This window comes from Caenorhabditis remanei, chromosome V (assembly GCF_010183535.1).
Source record: "Caenorhabditis remanei strain PX506 chromosome V, whole genome shotgun sequence".
NCBI classification, from domain to species: Eukaryota; Metazoa; Nematoda; class Chromadorea; order Rhabditida; family Rhabditidae; genus Caenorhabditis; species Caenorhabditis remanei.
Genome location: NC_071332.1, coordinates 3,478,900 through 3,500,334, shown reverse-complemented (window position 1 = coordinate 3,500,334; position 21,435 = coordinate 3,478,900). Strand labels below are relative to the sequence as shown.

The 21,435-nt window shown below is 36.9% G+C and overlaps 10 protein-coding genes across 10 annotated transcripts; 4 read left to right on the top strand and 6 right to left on the bottom strand.

Annotated features, from left to right (window-relative positions):
- Positions 1–50: 50 nt before the first annotated feature.
- On the bottom strand, positions 51–362 carry GCK72_017052 (uncharacterized protein; the record flags this gene model as incomplete). Its single annotated transcript, XM_053731852.1, has 1 exon — positions 51–362. The coding sequence occupies one exon, from the start codon at positions 360–362 to the stop codon at positions 51–53; it is 312 nt and encodes a 103-aa protein (XP_053580765.1).
- Positions 363–390: 28 nt separating this feature from the next.
- GCK72_017051 (uncharacterized protein) lies at positions 391–759 on the bottom strand (the record flags this gene model as incomplete). Its single annotated transcript, XM_053731851.1, has 1 exon — positions 391–759. The coding sequence occupies one exon, from the start codon at positions 757–759 to the stop codon at positions 391–393; it is 369 nt and encodes a 122-aa protein (XP_053580764.1).
- GCK72_017050 (uncharacterized protein) lies at positions 509–766 on the top strand (the record flags this gene model as incomplete). Its single annotated transcript, XM_053731850.1, has 1 exon — positions 509–766. The coding sequence occupies one exon, from the start codon at positions 509–511 to the stop codon at positions 764–766; it is 258 nt and encodes an 85-aa protein (XP_053580763.1).
- A 7-nt stretch (positions 767–773) lies between these two features.
- On the top strand, positions 774–1,016 carry GCK72_017049 (uncharacterized protein; the record flags this gene model as incomplete). Its single annotated transcript, XM_053731849.1, has 1 exon — positions 774–1,016. The coding sequence occupies one exon, from the start codon at positions 774–776 to the stop codon at positions 1,014–1,016; it is 243 nt and encodes an 80-aa protein (XP_053580762.1).
- GCK72_017048 (uncharacterized protein) lies at positions 973–1,455 on the bottom strand (the record flags this gene model as incomplete). Its single annotated transcript, XM_053731848.1, has 1 exon — positions 973–1,455. One exon carries the CDS (start codon positions 1,453–1,455, stop codon positions 973–975), a length of 483 nt encoding a protein of 160 aa, XP_053580761.1.
- A 230-nt stretch (positions 1,456–1,685) lies between these two features.
- GCK72_017047 (uncharacterized protein) lies at positions 1,686–2,180 on the top strand (the record flags this gene model as incomplete). Its single annotated transcript, XM_053731847.1, has 2 exons — positions 1,686–1,828; positions 1,883–2,180. The coding sequence occupies 2 exons, from the start codon at positions 1,686–1,688 to the stop codon at positions 2,178–2,180; spliced, it is 441 nt and encodes a 146-aa protein (XP_053580760.1).
- On the bottom strand, positions 1,804–2,199 carry GCK72_017046 (uncharacterized protein; the record flags this gene model as incomplete). The annotated part of the gene is made up of 1 exon (XM_053731846.1): positions 1,804–2,199. The coding sequence occupies one exon, from the start codon at positions 2,197–2,199 to the stop codon at positions 1,804–1,806; it is 396 nt and encodes a 131-aa protein (XP_053580759.1).
- Positions 2,200–2,354: 155 nt separating this feature from the next.
- GCK72_017045 (uncharacterized protein) lies at positions 2,355–7,810 on the bottom strand (the record flags this gene model as incomplete). Its single annotated transcript, XM_053731845.1, has 6 exons — positions 2,355–2,879; positions 3,849–4,025; positions 5,065–5,169; positions 5,602–5,897; positions 6,454–6,594; positions 7,684–7,810. The coding sequence occupies 6 exons, from the start codon at positions 7,808–7,810 to the stop codon at positions 2,355–2,357; spliced, it is 1,371 nt and encodes a 456-aa protein (XP_053580758.1).
- An 884-nt stretch (positions 7,811–8,694) lies between these two features.
- On the bottom strand, positions 8,695–15,674 carry GCK72_017044 (uncharacterized protein; the record flags this gene model as incomplete). Its single annotated transcript, XM_053731844.1, has 6 exons — positions 8,695–8,890; positions 10,426–10,562; positions 11,332–11,646; positions 14,134–14,285; positions 15,467–15,572; positions 15,621–15,674. 6 exons carry the CDS (start codon positions 15,672–15,674, stop codon positions 8,695–8,697), a joined length of 960 nt encoding a protein of 319 aa, XP_053580757.1.
- Positions 15,675–16,164: 490 nt separating this feature from the next.
- Positions 16,165–16,960, top strand: GCK72_017043 (uncharacterized protein; the record flags this gene model as incomplete). Its single annotated transcript, XM_053731843.1, has 2 exons — positions 16,165–16,353; positions 16,901–16,960. The coding sequence occupies 2 exons, from the start codon at positions 16,165–16,167 to the stop codon at positions 16,958–16,960; spliced, it is 249 nt and encodes an 82-aa protein (XP_053580756.1).
- Between the last annotated feature and the right edge of the window lie 4,475 nt (positions 16,961–21,435).

Here is a 21,435-nt window from a genome sequence, read left to right as displayed (position 1 = left end):
ATAGCGAAGATGAAGGAGAAGGACGATGGATGGATTAGTGATGGAGGCGATTATTTCGATGGATGGATTGGCTCGACAGCGAATGGACGGTCCAGGATCGAAAGGAGATGAGCGATGAATGGACTTGGAATGGCTGGAACGCGAACGAATGGAACGAAATCGATTGGACTTGGGATGATACGAAACGGTTGGCGAACACAAAGGACGAGACCGTCGATGTGGATTCGGATAGATCGAAAGGACTGGGAGAAGAAAGTCGAAGGACGATGGAATGGCTGGATGCTGGATTGAATCGGGAAGAATAGGTAAGATACTTGCAGACTGGTTTCGATTGGAGAGGAGAAGAAAATCGATGAGGACATTCGACTGGATCGGAGGGAATCGAGAGTTTCAGTGGAAAGAAGAGCAACGATGTCGGGATTCAGATGGTTGGAGTTGATGGGAGAAGTGGACGGATAACGACATCGGACCGGACTTAAATGGATGTGGTGAAGGCGACGATTGTAAGATGGATGGCTCGGGATTGGTAGAGAAGAGAAGAACGACGACAACGGCGACTGAAATTAGGATGGCTCGGGGACACTGGACAGGAGAATGCGACGATTGTAAAGTGGATGGGTCGAGAGTGGTAGAGGAAGAAGAACGACTACAACGGCGACTGAAATTAGGATGGCTCGAGATGGAAGGACGATGGAGAAGGCGACGATCGAAAATTGGATGGCTCGGGATTGGTGGAGAGGAGAAGAACAACGACAACATCGATTGAAATTAGGATGGTTCGGGATGGGAAGGAAAAGGCGACGATTAGAATTTGGATGGATCGGGATTGGTGGAGAATAAGAAGAACGACGACAACGACGATTGATATTAGGATGGATCGGAAAGGAAGGGCGATGGAGAAGGCAACGATTGAAATTGGGATGGATCGGGATTGGTGGAGAAGAAGAAGGACGACTACAACATCGATTGAAATTAGGATGGTTTCGGAGGATTGGACACGAGAAGGCGACGATTGAAAATAGGACGGCTCGGGATTGGTAAGGAGCAGGAGAACGACGACAAAGTCAGCTGAAATTTGGATGGTTCGGGCTGAGAGGACGATGGAGAAGGCGACGATTGAAAAAAGGATGGTTCAGGATTGGCGGAGATGATAAAAGCGACGACAACGGCAATTGAAATCAGGATGGAGTATGCGACGATTGAAATTCGGATGGATCGGGACTGGTGGAGTAAGCTGTAACGACGACGACTGAAATTTGGATGGTTACAGATGGATGGTTGGATAAGAAGGCGACGATTGTGAAGTGGATGGTTCGGGATTGGTGGAGAATAAGAAGAACGACGACAACGGCGACTGTAATTTGGATGGCTCGGGATGGATAGTTGGATGAGAAAGCGACGATTGGAATTTGGATGGATCGGGATTGGTGGAGAGAAGAAGAACGACGACAACATCGATTGAAATTTGGATGGATCGGCAGGGAAGGGCGATGGAGAAGGCAACGATTGGAATTTGGATGGATCGGGATTGGTGAGGAGCGGAAAAACAACTACAACTTCGAATGAAATTAGGATGGTTTCGGAGGATTGGACAGGAAAATGCGACGATTGTAAGATGGATGGCTCGGGATTGGTGGAGAAAGAAAAACGACGACAACAACGATTGAAATCAGGATGGAAGGAGTATGGAGAAGGCGACGACTGAAATTCGGATGGATCGGGACTGGTGGAGTAAGCGGAACGACTACAACGGCGATCAAAGTTTGGATGACTCGGGATGGAAGGACGATGGGAAGGCGACGATCAATAATTGGATGGTTCGGGATTGGTGAAGAGCAGAAGAACAACGACAACGACAATTGAAATTCGGATGGTTCGGGAGGATTGGACAGGAAAATTCGACGATTGTAAGATGGATGGCTCGGGATTGGCGAAGAGAAGAACGACGACAACGGCGACTGAAATTTGGATGGCTCGGGATGGATAGTTGGATGAGAAGGCGGCGATCAAAATTGGATGGCTCGGATTGGCGGATGCTGCAAAACGACGACGACGATCAATGGATTCTGGGGGAAATGCGACGATTGAAACAAGGATGGTTCGGGATTGGTGGAGGATGCAGAACGACGTCATCGACGATTGAAATATGGATGGCTCTGGATGGAGTAATTTCTTCATAATGAATGTATATAATTTCATGTTTCATAATCTGAAATGTATTCATGTAAATATCAATTTTGTATATAAACTTTATTTTTTTTAACCACCGGTGCATACATTCTTCTCTAGTCAACAGATAAGATACAATTATTTCATACAAAATGTCACGGAGGGGGGGGGGGGGTGCAAACACTTTAACGATGAGCAGACAAGTAGTTGATGAGGAAATTCTTGACAGGTCCCAGCGAGTTGAATGCATTCAATCCGAATGCTCTGGCGGCGACAATAGCCGGCGCATCGGTACGATACAATCGATTGAGTAGATCAACAGAGACCATGACGGGAAGATTGTGTTTCTGAGCAGCCGAATCGAATTCCTTGAGATAAGTGAGACTTCCGATGTCGGCGCCCTCTCGAACGGCGTCTCCCAGAATCTGATCGAGAATCTGAACGTCACTCCATCCGAGATTCACACCTTGTCCAGCCAAAGGATGCATTTTGTGGGCGGCGTCTCCGATGAGAGCACATCGTGGAGCAATGTACTTGTGAGCACTTCCGAAGCCAAGAGGGAATGTTCCACGATTATCACGAACAGAGATGACGTGAGGGGGCGTGGTTCCGTCGGGTTTCCGTCCGAAAGTCTCCCAACGGAATGGATTCAGACGGTTGAAGGCGAAGAGAGCTTGGTTGACGAGTGGTTGTTGCTCTTCTTGGGAGAACTGCAAAAAGTCGAATTTTTCAGTTAAAATGGCAATTTTTGCACGTTTTTTCGCTGAAAAATGCTCTTTCTCCGGTTAAAATGTAAAATTTTTTGTAAAAAATGACTAATTTTCGGTTAAAATGTATGTTTTTGCACGTTTTTCGCTGAAAAATGTTATTTTTTGTGAAAAAGAGCTATTTTTCTATTGAAAATGACTCTCGAAAGTAAATTTCCGACAAAAATCGCATTTTCCAGCTCAAAAATAAGATTTTTTGCTTTTTCCTCGCAAAAAAATAATATTTTAGAACAATTTTGCCGAAATAACCAATTTTTAGTTTTCCGGTGGGATTGGGACCATTTATGCGGGTAAATGGGCAAATTTTGTGATGGAAAAGTCGATTTTTCAGATAAAAAATGATAATTTTAGCACGTTTCCTGCTGAAAAAGTTATTCTTCCAGCTAAACAGTCAATTTTTCAGTTAAAAGCGACTGATTTTCGGTTATAAATGACAATTTCAACACATTTCTTGCTGAAAAATGTTACTTTTCAGTTAAAAAAGTATCATTTTTAATCTAAAAGTGACTCAATTATGGGGTAAAATGGAGAAATTGTGGTGGAAAAGTCAATTTTTTAGTTAAAAATTACATTTTCGGTTGAAAAAGTTGCTTTTTTACGATTCTTGCGGGAAAAAAACATTATTTTTCAGTGAAAAAGAGCATTTTTCATCTAAAAATGACGCTGGAAAGCAAATCTCCGACAAAAATCGCATTCTTCAGCTCAAAAATAAGATTTTTTGCTTTTTTCTGCCTAAAAATCAAATTTAGAGTTGAAAATGACATTTTAGAAGACGTTTGCTGAAAAATTAGCCACTTTCTCCCGATTTTCCCGCTGAAATTATGATTTTTACAAGTTTTCGCGTTGAAAAAATTGACATTTTGAAGCTTTCTTCCTAAAAAAAAAGGATTTTTTCCATTGTTTCCCACCTACCAATGCATTATTCAACTCATCAACGAATTGATCGGCTGGAAGATTTTTCAAACGTTTCGCCTCTTCTGGACTCGTCGACCAAGTCAACGCGGACACAGAATCGGAGAGAGGAAGCAGGGCGACCGGTCCGAGTTTCGCGAATCGCTGCCATCCAGTCTCGTTTTTTCCGTTCGTTGTCTGCAAAATTTCGATTTTTTGGAGAAAAAATTTGAAAAAAATCATCAAAATCGACGTTTTTCAGCAAAGATCCGTTTTTGGTGTCGATTTACGGGCTCTCGTAAATCCACACCAAAAACGGATCTTCACTGAAAACAGCACAGAAACCATGAAATTTCCTGAAATGTTCAGTTTTTGGACTGAAATCTAGAAATTTAAATAATTTTTAGAGTGCGAACTTTATTATTCGAAGAAAAACTTCAAATTTTCAATTTCTCATTTTGATTTTAAGATTTTCAGGTCATTCTCCAGTATTTTTGGTATTTTTTCAGACATTCATGCTGAAAACAACTCATGTAACCTATTTTTCATTCAGAAACTCAGAAAAATTCATCAAAACCGTCAGAATTCCGAAGTTAAGTTGAGAGCCGTTTTTGGTGTCGATTTACGGGAGCGCGCCACGTGGCGCCTCGTAAATCCACACTAAAACGGCTCTTAACTGAAAGCAGCAAAGAAACTCTGAAATTTCCTGAAATTTCATGAATTTCCTGAATATTTGTACTAAAAATCGGTAAATTGAACAGTTTTTCAAGTGCGAATTTCATTATTTGAAGAAAAATTCCATATTTGGGCGGAGCTTAAGTCGATTTTAAGATTTTACCGATTTTCAGGTCATTCTCGAGTATTTTTGGTTATTTTTTTCAGACATTCATGCTGAAAATCACTCATGTAACCTGTTTTTCCTTCAGAATCTCTGAACAATTCATCAAAACCGCCTGAATTCCATTTTTAAGCTAAGAGCCGTTTTCGGTGTCGATTTACGGAGTTCGCCACGTGGCGCCTCGTAAATCGACACCAAAAGCGGCTCTTAACTTTTTAATTAGATTTCTGCGGTTTTTCGTGGGAAAACTGACAAAAGGGTAATATTTCTGTAAAATTTGAACAATTTTCATGCTAAAATGAATCTCCGCACACTTCCACAACCAAAACTACCCAATTTTTAGCAGAAAAATCTCCAGGCTCCGCCCCTTTGAATCTACACTACAAACTACACACTTACCTCAATATCGACAGTTCCCACGAGTCCATGTTGATTATAGTCGAACGTGGTGTAGCCGACGTTGGCCGCACGGCGAACTTTCGAGTTCGCACCATCGGCGCCGATCTGGAAAATCGATAAATGATGCAATTTTCGATTTTTCAAATTATGTAGAAAAATATATTACAAATCCCAAAAATTGGTCATTGCTGGCCGAACTTTTTTTGTTTGGTGGCCTAGAAAACCCAAACTAGGCCAGCAATCCCAAAATTTCTGAAACCATTGCAATCAGCATAACGAGAGCTTTCAGAAAAGTACCCACACGCCTAGATTCCGATCACTTTGGGTCTCGACACGAAAACTACAGTAACCCGAAAATTTTCTGATTTCGTGGCGAGACCCAACCTGCACCAAACCATGGCATGATTATACTTTTCTGAAAGCTCTCGATGAGCTGAATCCAGCAATGATAGTTTTCTGATGATTTTTAGCTCAAAATGATGATAAAAACGTGAATTTTAACACATTTTGGCTGAAAATTTCAAAAATTGTCCGTACCAATAGACTCGTCTCAATGACGTCTCCATTAGCCAATTTGACATAGGCCATCTGCTCCAACGCATTCGGAATCGAGACCTCTTCGACTTTCGCCTGAGTTCTAACTTCAACATTCCGACAATCGGGAAGTTTATCGTAGAGAGCGGCGACGATGAGCTCATTCTCTATGATAAATGCGACTTCTTCTTGTTTTTCCCGTTCGAATTCAATTTCAGAAGTGGAACAACTGTCGAATACGTAGAGACGATTCACTTTCTTCACGCGATGAGCGTTCATTCGATCCCAGATGTCGAGTTCTGGAAAGTGCGCTCTAATGAGAATGGGGCGTAAATGCGCTCTAATGAGAAAGTTCTGAAAGTGCGCTCTAATGAGAACGAAGTGAAAGTGCGCTCTAATGAGAAAGAATAGCAAGTGCGCTCTAATGAGAAAGTTTTGAAAGTGCGCTCTAATGAGAATGTTCTGGAAAGTGCGCACTAATGAGAATGAAGCGAAAGTGCGCTCTAATGAGAATGAAGCGAAAGTGCGCTCTAACGAGAATGGATCGTAAATGCGCTCTAATGAGAATGGAACGAAAAGTTCTGAAAGTGCGCTCTAATGAGAACGGAGTGTAAGTGCGCTCTAATGAGAATGGAGCGTAAATGCGCTCTAATGAGAAAGGATAGCAAGTGCGCTCTAATGAGAAAGTTTTGAAAGTGCGCTCTAATGAGAACGAAGTGAAAGTGCGCTCTGATGAGAATGGAGCGAAAATGTGCTCTAATGAGAATGGATCGTAAATGTGCTCTAATGAGAATAGATAGCAAGTGCGCTCCACCGAAACAAATATTATCAATGGAGCGCACTTACACCACTTACTCTTAAAGACATCCTGTGACGTCGGAGTGATCGCGACGACACGATTCTTGTATGGGGCGCCCGTTTCGAATGCAGAAAGTGATGGTGGTTTTCCCGAGTCGAGGAGGAGAACACTTTTCGACGCAAACGATGCGTTCAGTCCTGAAATAATGATGCATTAAAAGAGTTTTTAAATCTCCACAATTTTGAAAAAGGCGGATTTTCAGAGGGTTTTGGAATCTCCGTCCCTTTTTTTTGGGATTTTCTGCCGGCTTATTAGCAAATAGTCGAATATTACGACGAATTACAGACAGCAAAAGTGGGCGGAGCCTAACAAGCTCCGCCCTATTTCGGTTGTACTGGTTTCCGTGTTGAGATTTCACAAATTTTTATGGCAGTTTTAAGAATTTCTCGATCGAAAATCAGTTACCGTACACTTTTCCCCTCGTCTACTGCCATCCATTGAAAAGTGGGCGGAGCCTTCCCTACCGTATACTTCGGGTATACCGGTTTCCATAACACTTTGATCATTTATGATATGATGGGGTCGTTTTTTTCCCTTTTCGTCTAGACTGTAATGTGTTTTTTCGCCGACTGATTTATGACCGTTTCGTTTCTTTTGTGTGTGTGGAGAAAGTGAAAGAAGAGGAATGCTGCCGCGAAAAGTGGGCGGAGCTTGTGATGATGACAGAGTATACTGTAGTTTTGACTTTTTTCACTTTTGGGGAACCATATTTGAGAATAATCGTATGATCGAAGTGTTATGGAAACCGGTTTACGGTAGGGCTCCGCCCATTTTTCGATGGATGGCAGTGAAAGGAGTTCACGAGGAAGAAAAGTGTACGGTAATTCATTTTTGATCGCAAAATTGAATTTGAAATCGTTAAATCTAAAGAGGCGGAGCTTATTAGGCTCCGCCCATTTCAGATTCCGCAAAAAACTCTGAAATTGAGCGAAAACCTCCTATTTCTCCGCCCACTTTTGAATTAACCAAAAAAATCGAAAAACACTGAAAATGAGCCAAAATACCCACGTTTTCGGCGAAAACCTGGAACACAAAACTCAAAAAATGGGCGGAGCTTACCAAGCCCCGCCCCTTTTTGCTTAGTTGAAAATTTTTTTTTTCGAATTTTTCTTCCAGGCTCCGCCCATCTAAAGTTTCCGCTGGTTTTATGCTCAAAAACCACAAATTCCCGACGTTTTCAGCGTTTTTCAAAAAAAAAAGTGGGCGTGGCTTATATTCTACCGTACCCAACGAGCACGCCATCGCATTTCCGACCATTCCACCGCCGACAATCACCGCATCATAGTAGGACGAGGCGTTTCGCGATGAAGAAATGACACGAACGCTCGCAAGTTTCAGCTGGAATCGATACATCTGAAAATTTCTGGCTGAAAAATTTCAAAAAATCAAGAAAAAAAATTTTGCGAAAAAAAAAAAGAAAACGGTGGATTTTAGGCCATTTTTCTGAAAAAAAGAGAATTTAAACGATTTTAGGCTAATCTATAATCTACATTCAATCTGAAAATGAGAGAAAAAAAATGAGAAAAAATGAGAAAATACACCGAAAAATGTGAGAAAATGAGCAACTGGGAGAGGACATAGGGACATAGAAATGGCACAGAAAAAGAGGGCGGGGCTTAAGGGGGCGGGGACATGGATTTAAAAGAAAAAAGAATCTAAAAAAAGGAAAAAAGTACCTAAAAACAAGAGAGAACCCGAACAAGAGAGCTAAAACTGGGGGACTAAAACGAAAAAAGGGGCGGAGCTTTGTCAGGCCACGCCCCCTTTCTTAGAAAAACTTCACAATTATGGGCGGAGCCTAACAAAACTGAAAGTTTCTGAAATTCGAAAAAAAATTCCTAAGGAAACTGAAAATGGGCGGAGCTTTGTCAAACCACGCCCCTTTTCTCAGAAAAACTCCATATTTATGGGCGGAGCCTCACAAAACTGAAATTGTATGAAATTTGCAAAAAAAATTTTTTGAAAAAATTCTTTAAAAATCGTGGGGATTTCTTTACAACTAAAACTGGGGCCTAAAAAAGGAACTTTGTCAGGCCACGCCCCCTTTCTTAGAAAAACTTCACAATTATGGGCGGGGCCTAACAAAACTGAAATTGTCTGAAATTTCGAAAAAAAACATTTTTTCTTAAAAAACAAAATCCGGTCCACCAGTGGGGTTTACAACTAAAACTGGGGTCTAAAAAAAATTCGAAAAAAAAATTTTTTTCATCAAAAAAAAAGGAAGAAAAATCCGAATCCTAAAAGCTGGAAGCTCCAGTCCACTTGCGAATCTCTTCATAGGAGACCCAGAATGTGAGAGACCACGGAGCCATTCGTATGTAAGAGGGCAAGAATCCCTTATAAAGTGAGAAGAATCCCTCGTTTCGAATGATTTTGATATAACAATCGATGACGCCGGTGTACAAGTCCACGTGGGTGTTCTTTTTATGTTGCCTGCAATGCAAATGCGCTCGGTTGATAATCGTTCGGGGGGACGGGGGGAGGAGGGACGAGAGTGGTGATAGGTGCGGGGAGAAAGTGATAGCAGTTTTTTGCGGAATCGAAAATCGTTTCTTGGAAATTCCGAAAAAAAGTAACAAAAACGACAAAAACGACAAAAATATACCGTTTTTGGTGAATTTTCTTCCGAATTTCTAAGAAACCTAAGCCTAAGATTAAGTTTAGGTAACAAAAAAGTGCCTCCAGACAAAAATTTGCCTAAAAATCCGAAAATTTCATACTTGACAACGGGCCGAAACGGGCCGACACGGACCGGCTCGTTAATCGCGTCAAAATGAATATTATGAGCTCAAAAATATACCAAAATGTAGATCTCGGCGAATTCTATGTCCGTGACCTACTACGGGCCGGATGGCTATTCGTTAATGTGCCGCGGGCCTGGCTAGAATGGCTTTTTTGGCCATTTTCGCGTTTTTTGGCACTTTTTCCCGGCCCACGGCACGTTAACTAACAGCCATCCGGCCCGTAGTAGGTCACGGAGACATAGAACTCGTCGAGATCTACATTTTGGTATATTTTTCAGATCATAATATTCATTTTGACGCGAGTTATGCGCCGGCCCGTTTCGGCCCGTTTCGGCCCGTTGACAAGTATGGAAAATTTGAGTGCAAAATCGCCGTTGAATGGGAGGTCCACCTCTTTTCATTCTTACAAGTTTTTCTCGAAAACGACTAAAAATTTTCGGAACTTTTTTTAAAACTGCTATAGATCCTCCAGTTACCTCGGATAATTACAGAAAATTTTCAGAAAATTACAATTCATTTTCGAGAAAAACTCGTGAGAATGGAAGGAGGTGGTTCCGAAAAAATCATCGTGGAGGTATCCAGTTTTCTTCTCCAGACACACACATGTGTGTTATATATCAATCGAAAGCTGAGAACATGCCGTAGACGAATAAAACTGTTTAATGACATGGTGGGCGGAGAGTGAAAGTTTAATAAAAGACCACCTATGTGATGGATCTTTCAGACAAAGTGATCAAACTAGAGGGGGCCCTCGAGTCAATATAGAGTTATAGGATGAGACTTATATCATTGGAAAGCTGGAAAAACTCTAATTCCAAATATATATTCAGTTCTTGCTCTCGAGGCATAGTATTCCAGAAAAACAAGGTCAAAGTTCGAGAAAACGGGAAAATCGCAAAAAAAATCACTTTTTTTTCATTAAAGGTAATAATTTATGCAATTTTTCCAACTTTTACCTCGTTTTTCTCGAATATCAAGTCTCGAGGGCAAAAACTGAATATATACTTGGAATCAGCTTTTTCACAGCTTTCTAATGATATAAGTCACCTTCCATATCTCCACACTCTCTATACTGTAGAGCTCCGGTAGGCTATAAAAACCTGAAAATACGATTAAACTCGATACCTCTCCTACTAGATTCTTAGAAATTTTTGAATGAAATCTCAAGAAATTTGAACGTTCACAGCAGAAACGGTACTTTAAATCAAAAAAAGTTAAACTAACAATCCGTACATTTTCGCATCCAATTCGTGTCGAATCTGATCCATCATTCTCGTCTTCACAACATCTGATGGCAATGAGACGATGGCGGCGGACAGTCCGGCACATGAACTCGCGACCGCATGGGTTAGCCAGTTGTCCTGGAATAAGAAGGAAAGCGAATGAAAAATGAAAAAAAAAAAGATTAAAATGCCCGATTTTCGCTTTAAAATATACAATTTAATATGGAAAAAGTAGTTTTTAAGTGATGAAACTGAAAAGATAAGAGATTTCAGCTGAAAATTTAGGGTTTTCAGCTCAAAATTGACTAAACCTGCCAATAAATTGAAAATTCTGGATTGTTTATTTTTAAAAACCTTAATTTCTGAAGGAAAATAAATTTTTTGAGATGAAAATGATTATTTTTAGCTTTAAAATACCTTTTTTCAATATTTTTATATGGAAAAGTAGTTTTTATATAAAAAATAAGATTTTCTGGGATGAAAACTTAAATTTCAGCTGAAAATTTGAGATGTTCAGCCCAAAACGGATAGATTTTAGTCCATTTTGAATTAAAACTGAAATTTTCAGCTAAAACTTCAGTTTTCATCTCAGAAAAGTTGCTTTTCTTTAGTTTTTTTCACTTTTAAGCAAGTTTTTCATTTAAAAAACGTGGAAAAAATCTGGAAAAGTGAAAAAAAGCTGAAGAAAAATGAGATTTTCTGGGATGAAAACTGAAATTTTAGCTGGAACTTTAAGTTTTTCAGCACAAATTGGACTAAAATCTGCGAAAAAAGTGAACTTTTTGGACTTTCCGCCAAAAATTGACTCAAAACTTGAGTTTTTCAGCACAAATTGGACTAAAATCTGTCTAAAATTTTGAAAATTCTGGACATTTTGAATGAAAAAGTTCCCAAAAATCGGACTAACTTTGAGCTGAAAATGATCGATTAATCCGTGTTTGACTCTATCATACGTGGCAATATCAGCCATATTAAGAAGGGCGGCTCTTTGACAATTGGGCATCCATCCAATCCATAATCCAAAAAACCCTTGAGTACGGTAGAGACTTCTGAAACAATCCAAAGCGCCCGTATATCTCAGAGGCTGATTCTGAAGACGTCGGAGTCCTTCCATCTGCATTTGGACTTTCACCAAGTCAGTTGGACTCGCAGCGAATTGGGCAATCAGACCGGAAAACGCACCGCACAGCATTGATTTCCATAGGGGAAACGTTTTTTCCGTCTGAAATTTTTGAAATTCTGGGGATTTTTATGGATTTGAGAAGGTTTTTTTGCAGTTTTGGCGAAAAAGGCGAATTTTGATTCGTTTTTTATTAGATTTTAGAGCGAAAATTATGATTTTTACACTCTAAATCAAATTTTGATTAGTTTTTCAGCATACAATTGCACAATTTTCACAAAAAAAGTGGGCTTGAATAGTGTTTTTATTTGAAAATTGAGGGATTTCGCTGGGGAAAACTCAGAATTTCATGGGTTCGGGAAGGTTTTTGAGGGGATTTTGATAGTTTTTCCATAGTTTTTTGCATTGATTTTCACAGGGGAAACCTTTTTTTCCGTCTGGAAATTGGAAATTGAGAGGGATTTTGATGGATTTGGGAAGATATTTTTGAAAGTTTTGGAAACGTTTTAGACGGGGATTTTGATAGTTATTCTTCATTTTTGACAGTTTTTTTCGGTTTGGAAATTGAGATTTCAGAAGAGAAAACGGATTGGTGAAGGTTTTCTTGCATTTTTGGGAGAAAAATCTAATTTTGAGTAGTTTTTCTTCATAGAATCTAGATTATCAGCGTTTTTAATAAACTTTGGAACTAAAAATCGGTTTTTATCTGAAAAACGAGGTATTTTTATGGGGGAAAAATGTAAAAATGAGAATTTCATGGGTTTGGGAAGGTTTTTTTTGTTGGGATTTTGATAGATTTTCTACATTTTTTGGGCTAAAAATAAAAATTTGAAGATTTAGTATGAATAAATGGAAAAATTAGAGATTTTTAGTTGGAAAAATCGAAAATTTCAAAATCGAAGAAAATGTTTATTTCTTGATTATTTAAGCAGGATTTTGAGAGTTTTATCTAGTTTCCAACCTAGGAAAATTTCGATTAAATCGGAAAGAAATCGATTTATTTATAATGAGTTTTAAGGAAATTTTTGATAAAAAGTAGATTTTCAGTCATCTTTTTCAAGTTTTCGATCATTTTTTAAAAATTTTCAAAAATTTTCAGTCAATTTCACCGATTTTCAGTTTTTTTTTTTCAAATTTTCGATCATTTTTATCCATTTTTCTTTCAATTTCCCATCTACAGTGTCCGACAAAACCATAGGTTCACTTTTCCAGTTGAGTTTTCTTGCGATTTGAGAAGTTGCAAGAAAATTGTCCATGGACAAAAAAAGACCCCTTAAATACTCTAAAATGTAAACAAGATTACATTTGAACACCTATCATTCTACTCAAAATATGATGAAAAATGTTGAAAATGGCCACTTGCAAACGCGACAAAACTATAGGTTCACCCCAAAAAATCAAAAATTAAAAAATAATTTTTCCCAGTGAGTGAATCAAAATGTTCTTTTATCAAATTTAGAATATTCGTCGAAAATTAAGCTCGTTAAATACATGTCTAAAACATTTTCAGTTAAAAATTTTGAGAAAAATGAGGATTTCTGGAAATTCTCAAACCTCTTCGTTTTTCATTTGTCTCGTCCATATAAGTTTTATCTAGCATCTCATTTTTGTTCTTACAAATTGTGATATCTATGCGGTAGAGTTCAGTATAGCTTTTTTGAATATTTGACACTTTTTGAACAACTTTGGTTCAGAAGAGTCGAAAATTTTTTGAAATTGGGCACGCACTTACTCTGAAATTTCTTGATATTTTTCATTTTATCTAATTTTTTCTGCTTGTATACACAGAATTGGTCTTATTGTTCACTTTTTTAACATTTTTCCTAGAGTAGCTTTACTTTAAATTAGCAAAAAAGTAGCAAAAATAGTTTTTAGATCAGAAAAGTAGACGCAAAATCACCAGCTCATTCAAAATGTGTTCAATGAGCAATGATGGTAATATTCCAGGATACAAAATATTAATCATTATGTGTTCGTTAGGTTTTTAGAATTAGATTACCGCCGCGACAATTTTCAAAAGTGCTATAAATTTTCCTCCATACGATACAGTTGAAAAAACAAAGTTGTTCAAAAAGTGTCAAATATTCAAAAAAGCTATACTGAACTCTACCGCATAGATATCACAATTTGTAAGAACAAAAATGAGATGCTAGATAAAACTTATATGGACGAGACAAATGAAAAACGAAGAGGTTTGAGAATTTCCAGAAATCCTCATTTTTCTCAAAATTTTTTAACTGAAAATGTTTTAGAAATGTATTTAACGAGCTTAATTTTCGACGAATATTCTAAATTTGATAAAAGAACATTTTGATTCACTCACTGGGAAAAATTATTTTTTAATTTTTGATTTTTTGGGGTGAACCTATAGTTTTGTCGCGTTTGCAAGTGGCCATTTTCAACATTTTTCATCATATTTTGAGTAGAATGATAGGTGTTCAAATGTAATCTTGTTTACATTTTAGAGTATTTAAGGGGTCTTTTTTTGCCCATGGACAATTTTCTTGCAACTTCTCAAATCGCAAGAAAACTCAACTGGAAAAGTGAACCTATGGTTTTGTCGGACACTGTATATTTCCATCTTCTCACCTCCTTATCAAAGGTGAGTAATCGTATCTGTTCATAAGCGCCCATTCGAATTCCCGTATAAATATAATGTCGAGTGATCGCCGGTGCGACTCCTGTCCACAGAGCCATTGCTCCTTCTCGACGGATTATATCATATGTCACTTGCATCATTCCTGGAAACGAAAAGAATGGAAATTGGGAGCAAAAAATGTCAAAAAAATTTAGAAAAATGAGAATTCGCATTGGTTTTTAAAGGTTTTTTGATAAATTTTTGAGAGTTTTTCATGAATTTTCGATAGAAAATCATGGAAAAATTTAAGAAAAATGAGAATTTTCATAGTTTTTAAAACGTTTTTAGATTAATTTTTGTAAAAAAGTGAGATTTTTAATCATTTTTATAGGTTTCTTAGAAATCTTGAGCTGAAAATTAGTCGAAAAAATACAAAAAAACCCACTAAAATGCTCTAAAAACAGTGAAAAACGTTATTTTTGTCAATTTCTTGATTAAAAAAACTGTTGGAAAGCTCCAGAAACTTTGAAAAACACGTTTTTCATAAATTTTAACGAAAAATTAGTTGAAAATAAGTGAAAAATGTTCAAAAAACGCCCAAAAGCTCAAGCTTTTTCAGCTTTTTTTGTCATAAAAACAGGTTTTTTAAATTGTTTTGAATTATTTTTTTAAAGCGATTTTGAACCAATTTTCGACGAAAAAATCGTAGTTTTTGAAGGTTTCTAGACGAATTTCTTAGCTTTTGCAGCGTTTTTGTCATAAAATTCATGTTTTTAAACTGTTTTGTAAGATTTTAAAGCGTTTTTTATTAAAAAATCGAGAAAAATTGATGAAAAATTTGCATTTCTATGGTTTTTGAGTGGATTTTCGAGGATTGCAACATTTTTCAACATTTTTTCTTGTTTTTTTTTCGTAAAAATAGACAAAAAGTAAGATTTTAGAGAATTTTTGATACATTTTGGGCGTTTTTTTCAAACTTTAATTACATGAAAATTGAGCTTTTGGACGTTTTTTGAACATTTTTCACTTATTTTCCACTAATTTTTTGTTAAAATATATGAAAAACGTGTTTTTCAAAGTTTCTGGAGCTTTCCAACAATTTTTTCATCGAAAAATTGACAAAAATAACGTTTTCCACTGGTTTTTAGAACATTTTAGTGGAATTTTTGTATTTTTCGACTAATTTTCAGGTAAAGATTAAATTAAACGTTTTGATCAATTTTTCTATGATTAAAATTGGAATTTTCAACATTTTTTTGCAATTTTCAGATATTTTTTTCCATTTATGATGCAATTTTTCTCAATTTTCCAATTTTTTATTCCATTTTTTTCAAAAAGACTCACCTCCCCTCGTGAATTTATTCTTCGCAATTTGTAATCTCGTTTTCGTGATATCCAGTGGATAAGTGACGGTTTCGGCTACCAACGCCGCTGTACATGATAGAAAATACTGGAATTTTTTGATTTTTCGCGAGTTTTTTAGACCTAAATCCCTTACTTTTGTCGCTATTCGTTTGAATGTTTGACTATGACTAGTGTCTGATGTCGACATCACTGCCGATGATATCTGGAACGGAAAATTCGGGGTTTTGAGCAATTTTTTCAAACTTTTTCGGTGTAAATCGAGTGTTGATGATGTAATGCATTAAAAAGGGCAATTTTTAATCATTTATTCACAAAAAAATTTAAAAAAAACAGTGAATTAGGTCCAGAGAAAGCTAGAAAGAAATCTGAAAAATGCAGAATTAAAAATAAAACAACGACACTCCGAAATCCCGCTAGGCGCGTGTTGTTTAGCGTAAATCCACACACGCTCAGCGTTTTGAAACGGCGGAACAGCGGCGAAAGCGGGGTTTTGATGGAACAGGGGAGGAACGCGGTTTCAACGAAGAAAATTCGTTACGAGACCAATGGTAGAACTCCTCGGGTGAAACGGGGGCGAAGCGCGGAATATCGGATTGTCGTTGTAATATTTTTTCCTCCACTTTTTTTTTCTTATTTTTATCAAAATTTCTCAATCGACGTAGAATAAAATGTCAAAAATGAAGTTTTTTGTGAGCGGTCATTGCGGAAAATCTGAAACTTGTTACTGTTACGAGAAAGTCAAAACGGAGAAAGAGAATATGACTCGTTCGTACATGACATACGCTGATGTCGCAAACACAAGGAGAAGTGATATCAAAAGAGCCGACGATGCCAATAAACATCTTCAGGAACTCATTTTGCAGAAGGTAAGTTTGGAAAACAAATTTTTCAGCTGGCCCCACTGCTCTACTCAGAACACCAAGCAAGTAGTCAGTTAACTATTCCAAGACGAAAAGACTCTTCTGATTGGAGGAGAGGCCAGTACAGTACAAGAATCATACGCCTTGTCTCTCAAGCTTCCACACTCTGGAAAATTCTCCATCACTACTAAAAAGGTAAGCAATATTTGGAATAGCGGTTTGCTAAAACTCCTACAAATCCTACAGCATCTCTATTCCAATTGAAGAAAAATACATCAGTTCTGTCATGCGACATCTTTCTTCCCTTCCCGACGACGTTTCCGAATTCAATATCATCGTTGTCGAGAAATTACATAGAGCTTTGTAAGTTAATCATTTCATTCCCTCTCTAATATGACACAGTTTTCAGAAATGAGCTTCGAAAATCCACGATTCGAAAGAAAAGTTAAACATCGACGGAACAGAGTTTATTAGTCAGGAATTCGTCTCGGATTCTATTTAGGTATTCTTATTTCTCTGTTATTACAAATCGCAATAACTCCTCAAATTTCAGCTAGAAGATTTCGATAATGACAAGAATCACGGAGGAACGGCGCTTCAAGTCTACCAGTAACCAGTGCAGCTTCTGTTCAATTTCCTCTAAATGTGATGTTATTCGTGTTACTTCACCATTTTTCTGATATCTCCTGTTCTGTTTTGATTTCACTAATTAATATTGTATTTTTATTGTCACTTTCTTTTAATAAATTTCATTTTTAAATCTAAATTTCTACATTTTTAAGTGCGAATTAATGGACCAAGCGCAAGAAAAAGAAAAAGTGCCGCAAGCGCGCTCCATTACACCGAGGAAACAGCGGCGGGCTAGCGGCGAAACGGCGGTGAGCTAAGGGGAGAACGCACTTGCAGCTTCGTTTCGCCGCAGGTCCGCCGCTGTTCCGCCGTTTCAAAACGCTGAGCGAATATTTTTGAATTAATTAATTTTGGATGCTTGAAAAAGTGATTTTTGAATGAAGAAATGAAGAAAAAACCATTTTTTTCAATAAAAATCGATAAAAACAATCAAAAAACAGTGAAAAATAGTGTGAAACCCAGAAAAAACAGGTGACACCCCTCTCATCCAGTGTAATTGATATATCCCTTCCTCCCACCACTGTTTTTCGGTCTTTTCCACTTTTTTTTTGCCATTTTTCAATTATAAGCTTTGTGCAGTCCATTTTTCTAAAAAAGACTGCAAAAGAAAAGAGAGATGCGCGAAAAAACGCGTGCGGCTTCCTCCGTCTCCTCATTTCCCGTATTGTTTCAATTCCTGCCTCCTCAATCGACCTCATTTTAGCGGCTTGACGTGGAATTTTTTGATGAGGATGATTTATGAGGCGTTTAGGCCACTTTCCAGTGGTTTTGAGCATTTTTGGTTGAAATTTTTCTGTGAAAAGTGAGATTCTTAGGTTTAAAACTGATTTTTGAGTAGTTAGAAAGCAACAAAATTGCTAAAATCCTTTTTTCGTTGAATCAACTTCCCGGAGACTGTAACTTTTGAATTTGTATAAAAAGACTCCGGCAACACGTTTTTGAGCAAAAAATTGGAAAATCACTGTTTTTGTTATTAAAATATTGAAATTTTTTGACAGATATTGCCTTAATTTTCATAATTTTCCAAATTTAGTAACAGAAACAGTGATTTTCCGAAGTCTTCTCAAATATTTTGCTCAAATACATGTTTGCGGAGTTTGACCCATAGTTTTCAAACAAATTCATTGTTTTTAACTCCAGAAAATCTTAGTTTTCAGACTATTTTTTGGTATTTTTTAAAGGATTTCTCGGGTTTTTCACATCTTTATGGACCTATTCTGGGATAGCAAAAAAAATAGTTTTTTGCTTATTTTTTGCTATTCAGAAAGTAGCAAATCAAGCAAAAACTCCTGGTTTGGAGGTATTTTTTGCTTGACCTTTTCTAGGCCAGCCCGCGGATTTCTAGGCCATGTGTAGATTTACGGGAGATTTTTTTGTGATTTTTTCAACATCCATGTACTTTATCGCTACTTTTGAACTGCTCTCCCGTAAATCTACACATGGCCTAGAAATCCGCCGGCTGTCCTAGAAAAGGCCAAGAAAAAAAACCTCCAAACCAGGAGTTTTTTGCTTTTTTCGCTACTTTCTGAATAGCAAAAAACTATTTTTTTTGCTATCCCAGAATAGGTCCATAAAGATGTGTCCCGAGTACCGTTTTAGAGGCGGAGCCTTAAATTTAAATACACTTTTCTTATAACAATAATAACTTTCTCTGTCTAAGTCTCCCCTCAAGTATATATCATGAGGAAATTCTCATCACATCAAAATAAATAAATAAGATCAGCAATCAGCTGTTTTCTCTCCCCCGTGATTTCTTTTCATTTGATAACACTACCTCCCCTTTTCACTTGATTTAATTGTCCTTTTGTGATACCACCTCCTTCCCCCTTTTTTTCTGACTTTAACGTCTTCTTTTTCCTCTTTTTTCTGAGGAAAATTGGGTAATTGGTTAATGTTTGTCCTCCAAAAGAGTAAATACTTCCCTCTCTTTCGAAAGTTGTTCCCCCTTTACTACGACACGTCTCACAGTGAGAGTTCTGTGTTGTGTGTGTGTGTGATGAAATATTTAGAGGAAAATGAGGAAATTTTTACATCATTTTTTAAAAGGAGGAAATTTAAGTGAAAATCGTGTTAAATTTAGAAAAAAATGATGAAAATTGACCGTTTTTTGTCGATTTTGGGCTATTTTTTGCTTAAAATTGATAAAAATTCACCAACTTTCAAAATATAGTGAACCTGGTTTTAGAAACTGCGCACCACTGGCACTGAGCAATTTTTTCGTAATTTTGAATTTTTAGGGGTTTTTAGAATTTTCTGGAAATTTAAGTGAAAATCGTGTGAAATTTAGAAAAAAATGATGAAAATTGACCGATTTTTGTCGATTTTGGTCTATTTTTTCGGCTAAAAATTTAGATTTTCTGTAAATTTACTACTTGTAAATCAAGTTTTAACAAGCTCCACTGAAAGGAAGCAGTTTTTCGGATATTACTCTTTTTTTTAGGGTTTTTCTGGAATTTTCTGGAAGTTTGAGTGAAAATCGGTTTAAATAGTAAAGAAATTATGAAATTTGACCGTTTTCTGTCGATTTTGGGCTAATTTTTGCTTAAAATTGAAATTTTATCAACTTTCCGATTAGACAGCCAGGTTTTAGCAACTGCGCTCCACTGACACTGCGCAATTTTTCAGAATTTTGAATTTTTCGGAAAATTTGCAAATTTTCTATTGGTCCCTTTTTTTCAGTCAAGAATTGCAATTTTTACTGAGAAATTGATTTTCAGCAACTGCGCTCCACTGTTTGTTTAAAAACTTATCTTTTTTCTACTTTTTATTGGAACCACCCAGTTTTCGCAACTGCGCTCTACTGAGCAAATTTTCCGATTTTTTGTGATTTTTTATTAAAAATTAGCAATTTTCACTGAGAAATAAAGATTTTCGTCGAACACCCCAATTTTTCACACAAAAAATTGGAGTTTAACCTATTTTTTAATCAAATGTCCTCAATTTTCCCTACCAAAAGAACAACAGTTCTGTCAAGTGCGCTCTACCGAAATTTAGAAAACAATTTTTTGGTAATTTTGAGAATTTCAGCCCTTTTTTTCAAAAAACCGGTAAATTTTCTGTCAAAATTGAACATTTTCGAGTAAAAAAAACCGATTTTTTGGGTATTTTTTTGCTCCAAAAACCACTTTTCCAGCCAAAAATCCCCCAAAAATTCCCGAAAATTCAATTTTTTCGTATTTTCTTGTTCCCAAAACTGTACGATTCTCTCCCTTTTCTCATTCTTTCTTCCAAAACGATTCACTTTATTTTACCCTATTTTTTAATCTAATTTCCTCTAATTTCCCTACCAAAACAACATCAGTTCTGTCAAGTGCGCTCTACCGAAATTTAGAAAAATGCGACTTTTGTGAAAGTAATATTTCGAATTTCAGACCATTTTTTCAAATTTTGCATCCAAAAATCGCATTTTCCATCGAAAATTGCAGTTTTTACTGCAAAAATGTCCTAATTTCTCGAAAAATTGGTAGTTTTCCACTCAAAAATATCTAAATTTCCAGAAAATGCTTCTTTTTTAAAAAAGTAATTTTCAGAATTTTAGCCCAATTTTTCAAATTTTCATCCAAAAATCTAATTTTCCATCGAAAATTGCAATTTTTACTTCAAAAAAGTCTAAATTTCTCGAAAAATTGGTTGTTTTCCACCCAAAATTCACCCTTTTTTGTCGAAAAACTCAACTTTTCACTGAAAATTCTATATATTCGACTCAAAAACCTTTTTTCCTTCAAAAAGTTCAGTGTTTAAATACCTTTTTACTACGAAAAAGTCACAATTTCTTGTAAAATTATGACTTTTTCCACTCAAAAATCCCAAATTTTCCCGAAAAATTCAATTTTTTCGCGCTTTCTCGTTCCCAAAACTGTACGATTTTCATTCTTTTCTTCCAAAATGATTCACTTTCCAATAAATACAAAAGCATATGTTTGTATGCTTCTCTCCCCAATAAAATCTCTCTAGTGTATTCTTACGATTCCCCCCCCCCCCTTTCTCACTTTCCCATATCAAATTACTCTTGCTCTTTGGAGCCCATTTCATCCCCCCCTCACCTGACTTTCTTCAACTTGCTCCGTCTATCCGTGGCGCCACTCCCTCACACTTGAAAACTCGTCAAAAAAAAAATTATTTTCGTTTAGAGAAAAAGAAAGAAACAAGTCAACAATGTGCGACGAGCAAACGCAAAAGTTGCTCGATTTGGCCAATGGGCAGCGGTAGGTGAAACATTTTTTTGAAAAATAAAAGACATTTGGCAACTGTTTCGAAATGGCAAAGTTGCCAAATGTCCCATTTTCCAAATAACTGGTTTCGAAACGTCTCGAAAATAAAACTGAAAAAAAGCTGAAATTCGGAAAAAAACTGAAATTCGACGAAAAAAACCGAAATTCGGAAAAAAAAACTGAAATTCGACGAAAAAAAACCGAAATTCGAAAAAAGCTGAAATTCGAAAAAAGCTGAAATTCAGAA